The sequence below is a fragment of the Sciurus carolinensis genome, chromosome 16, assembly GCF_902686445.1.
Source record: "Sciurus carolinensis chromosome 16, mSciCar1.2, whole genome shotgun sequence".
Classification (NCBI taxonomy): domain Eukaryota; kingdom Metazoa; phylum Chordata; class Mammalia; order Rodentia; family Sciuridae; genus Sciurus; species Sciurus carolinensis.
The window spans coordinates 3,880,855-3,894,342 of record NC_062228.1 but is presented as its reverse complement, the minus strand read 5'-3'; the positions used below and the strand labels follow the sequence as shown (position 1 = coordinate 3,894,342).

The following is a 13,488-nucleotide window of genomic DNA, read 5'->3' as shown; positions in this document are numbered from 1 at the left end:
TACAAAGACAGGGAACCTCCGTCTGGGGTGGTCCTTGATAAATCCCAAACAACTGGAACAGCAGATGCTCCATAAATATTGAATTGATAACAAAGGGAATGAAATAAAAGGGTTGTTCCGGAAAAATAACAAGAAATTTATTGAGATTGAACAGTGAAGCCAGGCTGTATTTAGTAGGAGGTAAATCTGAGTTATCTGTTTTGACACTGAGATGGGCTTTGCCAATTAGGTCACCTGGAGGTACATTTTTCATAAACCAGATGAGCTAAGGCTGCATCTCTATGGTTTTTGAGGAAATTTAAAGGGTGATTATAACAGCAAATCAGGAATTACAGCTTTTGTAACTATTTCAATTTGTGATTAAAAATTGGGGCTACACAGGTTTTCAGAATTGTTTTAGGGAGTATGTATGCAAAGTAATTGAAGATCACTTAGATCAGTTTCCTACTGCAGCTGTAACAAGTTTCCACAGACCTAATGGCTTAGGACAGTATGGTGTCCTACAGATCTGAAGGTCGGAAGTTCAGCGCACATCTCACAGGGCTGAAGGCAAGGTGTCAGCAGGTTCATGTCCCTACTGGATGCTCTATGGGAAGAACCCATGGTCTCGCCTTTTCCAGCCTCTGGAAGCTGCCTGCATTCCCTGGCTCAGCCCCTTTCATCCTCAGAGTGGGCATGGTCACTTGACTTTCTCATGACTCTTCCATCTGTCTCCCTTTTGCCCATTTAAGGACTCTCGTGACCACATTGATTACGTCCAGATAATCCAAGATAATCTCCCTATTTTAAAGTCAGTTAATTAGAAACCTTAATTGCCCCTTGCCAAATAACACATATTAGTAGGTTCTTGGGATTAGGATGTGGACATTCTGTGTGCATGTGTGTGGTGGGGACAGGGATTGTCCTACCTACCATATTGGTATTCTACATCACCCTTAAGAGACACCCATTCACTTTCTGCAATGGGAGGCCAATTCTGTTTCCCCCTTTCTCCCTTTCTCTGAGTTGTAATCAGTTTGCCTTTACCAACATATATCTACCATGCAGTAAAGTACACGTCTTATGTGAGCAGCTCATTGAATTTCTACCTAGGTATAAGCCCATGCAATCACCTCCCAGATCAAGAGAGAACATGGTCACTCAAGGATATCCCCTGGAGCTGCTGACCATCAACCCCTCTTTCATGAAGTAACCACAATTGTGACTTTTATCACAATTTTGCCAGTTCAAGAACTTTACATAACTGGAATTGTGAGATATACCCTTGTGCATGCAGCAGTACTTTCTTTTTAAATTATAAATCCTCCACTGAATGATTCTGTTACCATTCACTCACCTACCTTCCTTAGGTGGGCATTTGGGAGGAATGTGGATTTGGCAATTCCACTCAAGTCTCTGTAGATATGTGCATCCATTTCTGAACACCTACTGCACTGTCTTACCAAACCTGAGGCCTTATTCCACCCTCTGGACTCTCCACCCCACACAATGAAATTGTTCTTCCTGATGTTGATCCTTGAACTATGCGGGAGTTTGAGTTTCCCCAGCCAACCACACCCACTCTTCTGAAGTCAAAAGTTTGTTTCACCAACTATTCTCATGTATTCAGTAGCCACAGTGTCACATCCTGATGAGCATTTTCAGAATCAAGAGTACAAAGCTACAGTAGCAGCAACAGCAGCCACCACAAAACTTACAGTGTGAGCTGAGTGTTCACACTTTCCCAATAACGGCTGCTGCTGCAGGATTCAGTGATCTGTGCAGCCCACTTAAGCAAATATGTATCACATCATAGCAGGCCTTATGGAAACTGTCCTCATCCCTGGCTTTATCTTTATTTTTCTTCTCTCCTTCACCTGCTAGTCCCTCATTTTAAAGCACTACAATCCAAAGTCCCTTCTGGGTAAAGACAAGGTGCCAAAGGGCCAGTATTTGGCTAGTAAATAATTTCGTTTAGCTTCAGAAAGGCCTACAGGGTAGTTTTTAAAAGTGAATGGTAATGACTCCGTGGGGCTGCTCCAATATGGACACCCGCAGGTTCAGGGGCTGTGAGGGGCCGTTGTTTAGGACTGTTCTGGGACAGGAGCTGAAATGTGAAACTGGGCGAGAAGTCCTTAGACCCTCTTGTTGGTTTTGCATCCCCCAGGACCACTCAAAGCAGGAGACGCTGATGAAGCGGGCCCCACCTGCACCTGGATCTGGTAAGACACTGCCCCACGGGGCAGTAAGTTGGGCTTTGAGCTCAGGCCTCAGTCTACCGCTGGTCAGGGCTGTCTGGGAGGCTGGCTTTCCCATTGGCTGCGCTGTACCCCTCCCTCCAACTCCGCGGGCTCTCATTGGCCAGCGCTAGGCGGGGGCGGAGCTCGTGACTTGCAGTCAGCCACGTGCTCCCAACGTGGGGAACCGGCTCGCGTGTAAAAGAGCGCGGACGGAGCTAGATCAGGTCGCAGCGTCCTCGGCCCTCGTGTCAAGGCATGGCGTCGCCGGCCATCCCGGCCGCGGGCACTGACGACGGCGGCCGCAAGAAGCCCCGCCTGGCGGCCTCTCTGCAGATCAGCCCCGGGCCCAGCCCCTGGCGACCCCCGGCCGGCCTAGGCCAGGACGCCTGGGGGCCCCCGCCCACCGCCGGCGCGGGCGCGGAGGACCCGGAGGGCGGCGCGCAGGCGGCCGGGACCGGGGCGGAGGTCGGGGAGCCCGGGCCGGCGCGGGCGCCGGAGGACCCGGGGGCGCGCCCGGGGCGGTTCCCGAGGGTGTCGGGGCCCGCGGGCGACTTCCCCACGGCGGCCCGGCCACTCAGCCTGCCGCTCAGAGACCCGCCCCCCGGCCAGGCCGTGGCCTCGCTCGCGCAGTACGCGGCCCGCCTGGGCGTCTCCCTGACCTTCCGAGAGGACCCTGCGGCAGGTGAGGCCCGGCCGGGCCGCGGGGGGCGCGTGGGGTAGCGTGGCGGTGGGGCCCCTACTCGCCCGCGCCAGGTGAGGCAAGAGAGGGGCCGTGGAACGAACGGCAGCCCGGGCCTCCAGGCCGACCCGCGCGAACGGTGAGACCAGCCCTTCTGCACCCCCTTTAAAAGGACCCGTTTTGCTCAGTTTACACTTACTATGTCAGAACTGCAGATTCCTGAATGAGGGCCAGCCCCTGACTTCAAAGACGTTGCTAATGGCAATTTGCCAAGGGCAATATTTATACAGGACATATACACCGTCCTTTTGTCTTCCTCAATACACCCACTCCCAGTTTAAACAGTTTTAATATGAATGTTAATTGCAGACATCATGCCTCTTATTCCTAAACACTGTAGCATGTCTCTTAAGAACGAGGACATGGGTTATGAAACTGCAGTACAGTGATGAAATTCTGGCCATTTAGTGTTGATGATGTAACATCTGATTATCATTCTCCTTTAGGTTTTTCCAATTTGTCCCAGTAATGCCCTTGTGGCCATGTTTTCCCATCTCAGCATGGCGTATTACACTTAGCTGTCATACATCTTTAACGTTCTCTTAATCTGAAAGAATGCTACCATCTGTCTTGCAGGACATTAATGTTTTAGAGTAAGGACCAGTTGACCTATAGACTGTCCTTCAATTTGGACAGTCTGTTTTCTCAGGCTCAGGCTCAGTCTGTGCATTATCAGTGATGTCACATCCTGGCAGTGCATCCCATCAGGAGTTGTGTGATCTCAGTTTGTCCTTCAACTGGTGATGTTAGGGAGAAGGTTTGATTGGGGTGGCATCTGCCAGGTGTCTTTGCTTTCCCTTTGTGCTTCATAAGTCACCTGAGGGGACGCTTTTGCAGAGTGTTTAAATATCCTGTCCCCGTAGCTCTGTTACCTTGTGATTTCGACCTATGATTTTGCCAGATTCGGTATTGCCGTGAGGGTTGCCATGCCTGGTTTTCTGATATTGCCCTCCCTTGCTGGTTTTGATACCCTTGTGGCGTCATGCTTCTCAGTGCTGATGAGGGTGGCTGAAGTGGGATCCTTTCCAAAAGGCCAGTGCTTTTGAGAAGCAAGCAGCAAGCACTGTGAATCTAAATAAGTTCCCACCTTGACCAGGTGATGCTGGTTTTAGGATTTTCATTGCTTTTGTGTTATCAGAAACACCGGAAATGATGGTGTTGCCTAGAAATATCTTTCAAATACAGGGAGGGGAAGAAATGAATGGGTGTGCTTGGTGGCAGGCAGAAAGATTCCTGTGCTCTGCGCTCGGGAGTCTTCATCCTGAAAGCAGCACTGCATGGCTCCGGAAGCAGGCCTGGATTTCCACCCTTGCTCCACTTCCAGCATGCTAACTGCCCTTTCCATGCCTCTCCTGCACAGTGGTTTCGTCCCTATTTGTTTCAGAGGGCTTGATGAGGATTCTGTTGAGTTAACAGAGCAGAGCATGCAAAGGATCACGGCACCGGTTCAGTAGACTCCCCAGACAGGGATGGGGTTATGATCTGGTTGTCCTTCTGATTGTCCTCTTGGCAGATGTCAAGAGGAAGCCTAGAGGAGAGACTCCATCTCTGGGAGGTGGGCGCAAGAGAGTGGGTGTGGCATCCCCTCCTAGGAAGGGCCCAGATGAGGGTAAAGGCGGGGGGCGCCTCCCTCACTGCCTCCTTCCACAGGTCCCAGCTTTCTCTTTTCTGTGTGTGCGGAATTGGATGGGGTGGTCTGCCCTGCAGGCACCGCGAACAACAAGACAGAAGCCAAACAGCAGGCAGCGCTCTCTGCCCTCCGGTACATCCGCAGTCAGCTGGAGAGCCCAGGTAACCAAGCCTCAACCTGCTGGAGAGGCTGCAGCGGCTCTGGGCGTGTGTGGGCAGGTTGCTGCAGGGACCCCCTAGGTATCAGCAGGAAGTGCTGCCCATGCTGGGGCAGGGACAGCTAGAGGAGCCCTCGGGCACCTGGTTTCTGAGAGGTGGAAACAGCCTTCTCTCCTCCTCAGCTTCCCAAAGGACAGGAGGGCAGACCCCAGCACCCATGGTGACTGGCTCCTCTTATCTCTCTTTCAGAGCCTCCTGAGACCCTCAGCCAGCCTCCACTCGCCTCCCTGACCATAGGTAGGTGGACTTGGTCCGAGCCTCTGTGTGTGAGAGAGAAAGGCCTGGCCTGTGGGTCCCTCACCACCTCTGGCCATGTGCAGAGAACATCCTGACACATGAGCAGCGCTGCGCGGCCGTGGTCAGTGCTGGCTTTGACCGCCTGCTGGACGAGAACTCGCCATACTGGGCCTGCAAGGGGACGGTGGCTGCGGTCATCCTGGAGAGAGGTAGGGATTGCCCTGTCCCCTGTGGCACCTCACAGGCCCCCTGGGGCTTCTTGTCCGAGGCTGAGTCCTTCCTGTCCCTCCCTGCAGAGGTCCCAGGGGCCAGGGGCCATGCCAAGGAGATCTACGAGGTGGTGGCACTGGGCACCGGCGGCGGCAGCTGTGCTGGCTGGCTGGAGTTCTCCGGCCGGCAGCTCCATGACTGTCATGGACTGGTCATTGCCCGCAGGGCCCTGCTGAGGTGAGGGCAGGTGCGGCAGGTTATGCCACAGCCCTGACCGGGACAGCCGCCCTAGCTGCCCCCTGCCTGTTGTTCCAGATTCCTTTTCCGGCAGCTCCTGCTGGCCACGCAGGGGGGCGCCAAGGGCAAGGAGCGGTCTGTGCTGGCCCCCCAGCCTGGGTCTGGGTCTCCCTTTGCTCTCAAGCCCCGGATCTTCCTGCACCTCTACGTCAGCAACACCCCCAAGGGAGCAGCCCATGACATCTAGTATGTGGGGCCTCCCGGAATGGGGGTGCCTTGGTTTGACTGTCTGAGGACTGGGTCAGAGGAATGCCCCTGACTCTGGATCACTGTCCCCTGCCTGCCTGCAGCCTCCCACTGTCCTCAGAAGGCAGCCTTCTGCACAGCCCGTCCTTCCGCCTGCAAGCGCATGTCCGTGGACAGCTGAAGCCGGTGTCCTACCTGGCGCCTGCACTCCGTGACACTCATGTGGGCTGCCTCTCAGCCAGCGACAAGCTGGCACGCTGGGCAGTGTTGGGGCTGGGCGGCGCTCTGCTGGCCCACTTCCTGCCACCTCTCTATGCCACCAGCCTTGTTCTGGGTGAGGGGCAAGAGAGGCAGCAGGGCAGAGGGTGGGCTCCGGGTCGAGTGGGGGGGCGACTCAGATCATGCCCTGTGCTTCTGCCCACAGCTGACCCCTGCCACGACCCCCCGACTCTGAGCAGGGCCATCCATGACCGGCCCAGCCTAGACAGTGTCCTGGGGTCATGCCTGCCACCTCCCTATGCCCGTACCACCCTGCACCTGTTTTCAGGGCCCCCGGTGGCCCCCTCCAACCCCATCCCCAACAACTGCCATGGCCTGAGCCTCAACTGGAGCCTGGGGGACCCAGACATCGAAGTTGTGGATGTGACCACTGGGCGTGTGAAGACTGAGTGAGAGGGCCCTGGGACTGGGCTGCGGAGGGCCAGGGTGGGACGCCCGCACCCTGCCCTCGGGGCCTGACCCCAGCTGCAGATGGCGGAGCCTGTGACGAGTAGCCATGCGTGGAACAGCTGGGGCTCGTGTGGCGGGTGCGCGGCCTGCCCGCCCCCCTCCCCTCATCTCTGCGTGTCTTTGTCCCCCTCAGTGCCGCCCTGGGGCCTCCCTCCCGCCTCTGCAAGGCGGCATTTCTCCGGGCCTTTCGCCAGGCAGCCTGCGCTCTGGGGAAGCCCCAGCTCCTGGCCCTGAAGACCTACGAGGCTGCCAAGGTCAGTGGCTTCTCCAGCCCCGTCCCCCACCCCTGCAGCCCACCAAGTGCCCCTCTCACCGCCTGTCTCCCCCTAGGCCGGGCCTTACCAGGAGGCCCGCCAGCAGCTCGCCTTCCTCCTGGACCAGCAGGGCCTGGGCGCCTGGCCCTCCAAACCCCTGGTGGGCAAGTTCAGAAACTGAGGTCCCTGAGCAGAGCCGGAGCCCAGGGATTGGGTTTGCTGGGGGGCTGCACGCTGGGGTTTGAATAAAGAAGTAGTTTCCGGTACACTTCGTGTGTGTGCGTGTGTGTGTTGGGGGCAGCGGGCTGGTTGGCTTGTGAGGAGAGCCCTTTCTGCCCCCTTTGAGGCCCCGTGCCCGCTTGTCTCCCACCTGACCTCACAGGTTATTGCCCTGTGGGAGCAGGGGCAGCCTGTGTGCTGGGCCCGAGGACAGGCTCTGGCTGCCGTTGGCCGTGAGGGTGCGGCGTGCTTCTTCCTCACTGAGGCCCTGAATCCCTCCCTTCCAGGACTTGGGCCTGGGGGAGTAGCCAAGAACGTATGGGCCCAGGTAAACGGCCGGGAGGCCTGGGCTGCTGAGGGTGCTCTCTGGGCCTGAGCAGCCCGTGTTGGAGGGTGCAGGCAGTGGCGGCTCCAGCAGTCCTTGCTCTGGGCCGTCTGCTCTTTGGACTGGCTAAGCCCATGACTGCCGAGCAGCGCCATGTCAGCTGCAGGCCTGGGGGTCTTGGGAATGGCACAGTTCACCCCCAGTGTGTGGGGTGCCCTACAGGCCTTGGGTGTGGAGGTAGAGGCTAACCCTGCTTTGTGTGTGCGTCCAGACTTCTGCAGACCTAGAACCTCGCCAGCCTGGGCAGCGTCCCAGGATCAGAGCAGATGCGAAGTCCAGGGACCTGGGGCCAGCCCTGTGGCCTCCATCCAGGGTCCAAGGCTCCCTGCGTTCCCAGCAGCTCCAGGGTTCAAAATCAAGGGTTCAAGAATACTCTTGTGGCTGGGTCTCAGGAAGCTGGTCAAAATGGTGGGATGTTCAATTTTGTGTGTCAACTTGGCTGGTGTTAATGGTGTCCACAGTAGCGGGTGAAACAGCTCCTTTACCTTTTTTTTTTTTTTTCGGTGCTGGGGATTGGAACCCAGGGCTTTATGCCTGCGAGGCAAGCACTCTACCAACTGAGCTACATCCCCAGCCCTGAAACACAGCTCTTGGTGTGTCTAATCAGTCTCCAGAGAGAACAGCATGGGGATCAGGACGGGTAGAGGAGAGGCCCTCCACCCCCCAACCCACAGTGGGCTGCACTATCTCAACTGCTCCAGGCCAGAATAGACCAGGAGGCAGAGGACAAATCTGCTCTTGAGCTGGGACTCCCATCTTCTGCCTGTGGACACCAGCATTCCTGGGCCTCTGGCACTCACGTGGCAGACCAGGGTGCCCCTCAGCCCCTGTGACTGTAGTCTTTCATAGACCTCCGCATCGAATCAGCTCTGCTTTCCTGGAAATCCTTGACTAACGTCAGGGTCCTCCAGAGCTACCATTCAAGGCTAGGCCAGGCCTATCGAGGAGCTCTTGAGATTGGGGACCCTGCCTCCAACCTGTCCTCTGCCAGAGTGGTGAGGCTGTGGCCAGCCACTTCACCTCTGTGTACACTGGTTGGCTCACCTAGAGAAATACAGCTGGCCCTGCTTCCACGGGGCTGCCAACCCCAGATGCCACCAACAGCAGATTGAAGATACTCAGAACTGCGCCTGTACTGAATGTGCAGACGTTTTAGGTCACAGCTCTCTAAATAATAGAGACCATGACAGCTATTTATACAGCACTTACGTTGTATGAAGTGTTATGAGCAAACTGGACACGATTTAAACTCTCCCGGAGGGGCTGGGAATGGGTGAGGCCCTGGGTCCTGAGCAAGAGAAGTGCCCAGGAGACCTTGCACAGGTTAGGTGGACACCAAGCCACTTCAGAGAAGGGACCTGAGCATCTTCAGATCTTGGTGTTTCCGGGGATCCTGGAGCCAATCCCCTGCAGTACCAAGGGGCGACTACTGGGAGGACTGGCCCAGCTCTCCTGCCCCATGGTGCTCTCCGCTGGGCCACTGGGCCCCCTTCTCCCTTTCCACAGTGCTCCACCTGAGTGGAGGAAGTGCCACCAACTGCAGGTGCCAGGTTCCAGCAGCCTGGCCAGGGCTTTGCACACATGTGGTCACCACCTCATGCCTCACTGTACAGGTGAGGAGGCTGCAGGCTGCAGGTGAGGCTGGGCCTCCGAGGTGCATCCAGAGCCCTCCAGTCTCATTCATGGCCTGGGGAAGCTGCAACAGTCCCTCTGTGACCCTGGGAGAAACTTTCTGAGCCCCAACTTGCTGAACTATAAACAGGGCCTGGGCGATGCTCTCCCGAGTTCCTCCTGGCTCTGCCTCTCCTGCTCTCCTGCTCTGTGCGCCCTGCTCGGTCACGCAGGAAGGAGCTGCGTGGTGTGCCTGGGGAGGCGATGCTGGGACCTCAGCCTGAGAAGGTGGTGGAAGTGGCTGGGGGAGGGCGGGAGAGGTGCAAGTGGGGAAACCAGGAGCCTGGGCGGCGGTGCAGGGAGGGAAGGCCGAGCCAGCAGAGGCAGGCGGAGCCACGAGCTCTGATTTCTGCTTAAACAGAAAACAACTGCATTATTTACCTCTAGGTGTTGTATTAAAAATGAGGCAATTTGAGACAATCATTCTCATGGTTACAATTTTTTAGGGCTGGAGGAGGCTTTTGAACCCCCCAAGTCTATTCTTAGCCCATTGATCACACACGTTTACCCCGATGATAATTCGCATTGATTTCCTTCATCCTGCAGTGGTGACTACAGCCAGGTCCTGAATCCCCGTCATTCCAAACTTCAGCTGTATGCCCTGGTGAACTCCCGGTGGTCATCAATCACATAATCCCTGGGTAAACAAGTTCTTCAAAATGACATCTACTCTGCTGTGTTCTGCCATGTAAGTACTATTTGTCCCCAGGTTGCCTCTATCTGCCTGTCCAGTCCTGCTCCCGGCGGCCTGTGTTCCCGGCACAATCTCTGTTCCTTTGACTCAGCTTATTCACAGCTGCAGGGTGATGATGAGGCTACTTCTGCTGGAGAGTCTGTTAATGTCCTCTTGGCCTGTCCCCGGGGTGGAGTCTTGCCAACAGTAGCATATTTAAATCGGGAGGTGATGTCATCCAGCTTGACTAACTTAAGCACCTTTTCCTCAGCATGACCCCTCCCTCAGCCTCCCTCCCTGCAGGCTCTCCGGATGCTGGGCGGCCTTTGCACTCTATTGTACACTTGGGTAAATTGTATGGCATGTAAACTAGCTGGGTGCAGTGGCCACACCTTAATCCCAGCAGCTGGGGAGGCTGAGGCAGGAGGATCTCAAATTCAAAGCCAGCCTCAGCAACTTAGCAAGACCCTGTCTTTAAATAAAATACAAAAAGGGATGGGGGTGTGGCTCAGTGGTTAAGTACCCCTAGATTCAATCCCCCATACCAAAACAAAACAAAACAAAAAAAAATTGTATGGCATATAAACTATATCTCAGAAAAGCAGCTACATAAGACATTTTTTTAAAAAATTAGATTCTTGCAGCCTGGGGTTGTGTGTGCATGGCCACCTCAGAAGGCCTGATTTCCCTCATGTCTCCATGCACATGACCCACCGAGATGCCCCGGCATGGGAAGCCACTTCCTCTGCTGCTCAGAGGAGTTCCTTCCTCACAGGACGGTCCTGAGGTCCCTGCCTGGGTGAGGGTCACTGTCCACATTTCAAGTGGAGTGACCTCCTCTTGAAGGAGGGCCCCGGGTTCCTGGTCCCCCTCTGCTCCATGCCCTTGGGTCCAAACCTAGTTGCAGCCCACACCTTGCCATAGAGGTGGATGGTTGGCAGAGGCTCTGCTGTACTTCAGGTAGGTTCCACTACTGAGAAGGACACAGGTGGGCACAGTGCTGGCCGTGGCCAGTGACCTTTCCACAGGGTGCAGGGAGGGACTGACAGGTTCTTCCCTGAGACAGGTCATTCATGGCAAGGGAACATTCTGGGCCGTGTTGGGCAGTTCTGCCCTGTCCCTCCAGTCCCTGACCTGGTCTCCCACTCCTGCCCAGAGCCCTGTGCCGCCCCCTTCTTCCGGGCCACAGCCCTGCTCCCGGCCTCCTCTCTGGGGGCCACCTCTGCAGTGCAGTCCCTGGCCGTCTTCCTCGGTGCCTCCTCTGTTGTCCCTGCTGGCCCCCTGGGCCCGGGACAGCATTGGGCGCCACGGATGTCCTGAGGGACAGATGAGGAACAGCTCTGGGGACATCTGCACACTGCCTGACAGCCCCTTTTCCAGCCAGGCCTGGCCCTGTGGCCGTCTCCGGCTCTGGACCCAGCTCGCCTCAGACTCTCCTCAGACTCTCCCAGGGAGCCTGGAGTTGTCCTGCTTACTCTCCAAGGATCCTGGGGTCTTTAGCCCAGATGGGGGCAGGGGGCAAGGGGGCGTCCCTGCATGTGCCCAGGGAGCTGGGGGCAGAGGTGACACTCTTGTGAGCAAGGCTGTGCCAGTCTTACTCTCACAGCGTGGTCCCCATGGCCTGCAGGGGCTGGTATGGAGTGGTGGCCACCAGGATGCCACCCTGTGCCCATTTTCCTCTTTTCCAGGCAGTGCCCTCCTTTTCTGGCCTGAATGGGGCAGAGCCCATGTCTGGGTGTCTCAACCCATGTGAGCCAATCTGTGCAGCCACAGCGGTTGGTTCCAGGATGTCAGGTAACCTGCTCATGAGACCAAGAAAAGCACGTGACCGGGAGTCTAGGAGAAGGGCTTTTCTTCCAGTGGATTTGGTGGGTGAGGTTTGGAGCCTATGCAGACATCTCGTGGCCCCGAAGAGAGTCTGGATAGAGCCAGCACACACCGGGGAGGCAGAGGGCGGAAGCAGTGAATCTGCATCAGCTGATGCGTTGGCTGAACCCGGGGACTAGACCACACCTGACCTCCATCTGGATTTCCAGTTATTAGAGCAACATTCTCTTTTGTTTATTTGCTCATTTATTTGTCTGACAAACAGGGCTTCTTGAACTTGGAAATGAATCATTTCTGATATTTACAAGTGTCCTCTAGAAAGTGTTGAGCTCTTATCAGGATGGGAGAGTACCCAGCGAGCCTTGGTGCTTCCCATCTTCATGGCCCCCCAGGGCCTCCTGGGGCTTGAACTACAGTTGCCAGCGAAGAACAGGCGCCGTCACCCCCTGCCACGGCTGCCATGCTGCCACAGTGGCCTATTTCCTTTCTCCCCTTCCCCTACTAGTGTTTTGTGGGCCCCATAGATGAAAATTCAGTAACTCAGGCTGCGACCTTCTGCAGAGGAATGGGGAGCCGTGGTGCAGGCTGCAGGGCAGACTGCTCACGGACTTGGAGACCCCTGGAGTCAGTGTGGGCCTTGACGCTTCAGTGGGGTGGCCCCGTTAAATAACCAATCAGACAGGCCTCGTGACGTAGGACGCCTGCCCAGCCAATGAGCTACCTCTGAAAACTCTGGGGGAATCTCACACAAGCAGCCTCCCGCGCCTGCCTCCATGGCCCTCAGCACCACCCTGACTTGGTGGGTCCCAATTGTGAATCTTTGTTCCCAAATAAATGCTGTCTCTTTTGACCTGGTTGTCAGGGCTTTTTTGTTTTGAGTTAATAGATCATCTTCAAATACAATGGCTACACTCACCCTGCCCCAGGTTGGCTCTGGAGGAACCCAAGGACCCGGGGAACCAAGAAGTGCCGCCTCCAGGCGCACAGTCAGATCTGGCCCCCCAAGCCCCACATGTGGTCACTCCCTGACTTTCCTGGGACTCACTTCTGCATTGTCACGGCCGCCCGCCACCCTCCCTCCCCTCTGCCCTCCACTGGGGCCCTGCAGGCTCCTGTCTCGCTCATGCTCTTTCCAAACCTGGCACATAGTAGATGCATAAGAAATACTGCCCCAGAAGCCACCCTTGGCCACACTCAACTCATGACCCAGGTCTTGTTGGTGGCCAGGGGTGGGTGGCCCCAGCCCCTGCCACCGCCTTTCCAGGGGATCCTCTGCATCCCCAAGGCCGGCCCCAGGCAACCTTGTGCCTGGACCTGCCCTGACATAGAAGCCGCAGCAACACCTCCTACTATTCTTGATGCTTCTCTGGGAGGCGCATGGGGTGGGGGTTGGGGGGCGCTGGAGGCTCAGCCAGGAAGGTGCGAGGTGAAACTGCTGAGCGTCCCCAAGGGGACCTCATTCAGGTTGGCCACTGCCACGTACTGTGGAAGTCTTCAGAAGCAGCAAGAGTGGCTAATTTTAGCTCAGGACACCCAAATTCTCTCCCAAGTCACATCACGTGGAACCCCGTGTCCCCTGGCTGGTTCTCTTTATGGCAAAGGTGAGTTATGAAAGTCGGCAGCCGAATGGACAACACAGCTTTCTCCCTGTGTCCTTAGGAAGCAGGCTGCGTGGAGAAGGGCTGGGCTGCTTTGATTTTTAACAGCATCGTATTTCTGGAGGTGCCCCTTGGATGGGTGTCAGACGCTGCCCAGAGACAGGCACCGGCTGGGATCAGGTGGCCCAGAGCTGGGAACCTGGGCCTGGGAACCCAGAGCCGGGCTGAGTCCTGGCTTTGCCAGCACTGGCTGTGTGGCTTGCCCGATCACATCCCCTCTCTGGATCTTCCCACCCACGCCTGTAAAGCGGGCAGGTTGAACCCAGTGATCACCAAGGTCTTTCTAGTTCTAAGAACACTCCAAGCTGACCAGGTTCTGGGAAGGGCAGCAGAGGG

At 56.3% G+C, this 13,488-nt stretch overlaps 1 protein-coding gene and 1 long non-coding RNA gene across 5 annotated transcripts; both read left to right on the top strand.

Moving 5' to 3' along the window:
• Window positions 1-2,429: 2,429 nt before the first annotated feature.
• Adad2 (adenosine deaminase domain containing 2) lies at window positions 2,430-6,957 on the top strand. Of its 2 annotated transcripts, XM_047529521.1 has the most exons (10): window positions 2,430-2,901; window positions 4,609-4,749; window positions 4,996-5,043; window positions 5,127-5,252; window positions 5,340-5,490; window positions 5,569-5,736; window positions 5,841-6,070; window positions 6,161-6,404; window positions 6,599-6,719; window positions 6,796-6,957. In XM_047529521.1, the coding sequence occupies exons 1-10, from the start codon at window positions 2,475-2,477 to the stop codon at window positions 6,898-6,900; spliced, it is 1,761 nt and encodes a 586-aa protein (XP_047385477.1). In that variant the 5' UTR covers window positions 2,430-2,474; the 3' UTR covers window positions 6,901-6,957. The 2 variants fall into 2 exon arrangements, with proteins under 2 accessions (XP_047385477.1, XP_047385476.1); XM_047529520.1 differs by having other exon boundaries at window positions 5,127-5,490.
• A 1,599-nt stretch (window positions 6,958-8,556) lies between these two features.
• LOC124967462 (uncharacterized) lies at window positions 8,557-12,338 on the top strand. Of its 3 annotated transcripts, none has more exons than XR_007105539.1 (3): window positions 8,557-8,646; window positions 9,541-9,682; window positions 11,356-12,338. It is a non-coding gene; the product is annotated as an uncharacterized LOC124967462 (long non-coding RNA). The 3 variants fall into 3 exon arrangements; XR_007105537.1 differs by lacking the exon at window positions 8,557-8,646 and adding an exon at window positions 8,827-8,936; XR_007105538.1 differs by lacking the exon at window positions 8,557-8,646 and adding an exon at window positions 8,958-9,222.
• Window positions 12,339-13,488: the final 1,150 nt, after the last annotated feature.

Coding starts and splice junctions, on each gene's coding strand:
- Adad2 (XM_047529520.1), top strand. CDS start 2,475: ATGGCGTCGCCGGCCATCCCGGCCGCGGGCACTGACGACGGCGGCCGC. Junction 2,902..4,608: donor CCGAGAGGACCCTGCGGCAG/GTGAGGCCCGGC, acceptor CTCCTTCCACAG/GTCCCAGCTTTCTCTTTTCT. Junction 5,491..5,568: donor GCCCGCAGGGCCCTGCTGAG/GTGAGGGCAGGT, acceptor CTGTTGTTCCAG/ATTCCTTTTCCGGCAGCTCC.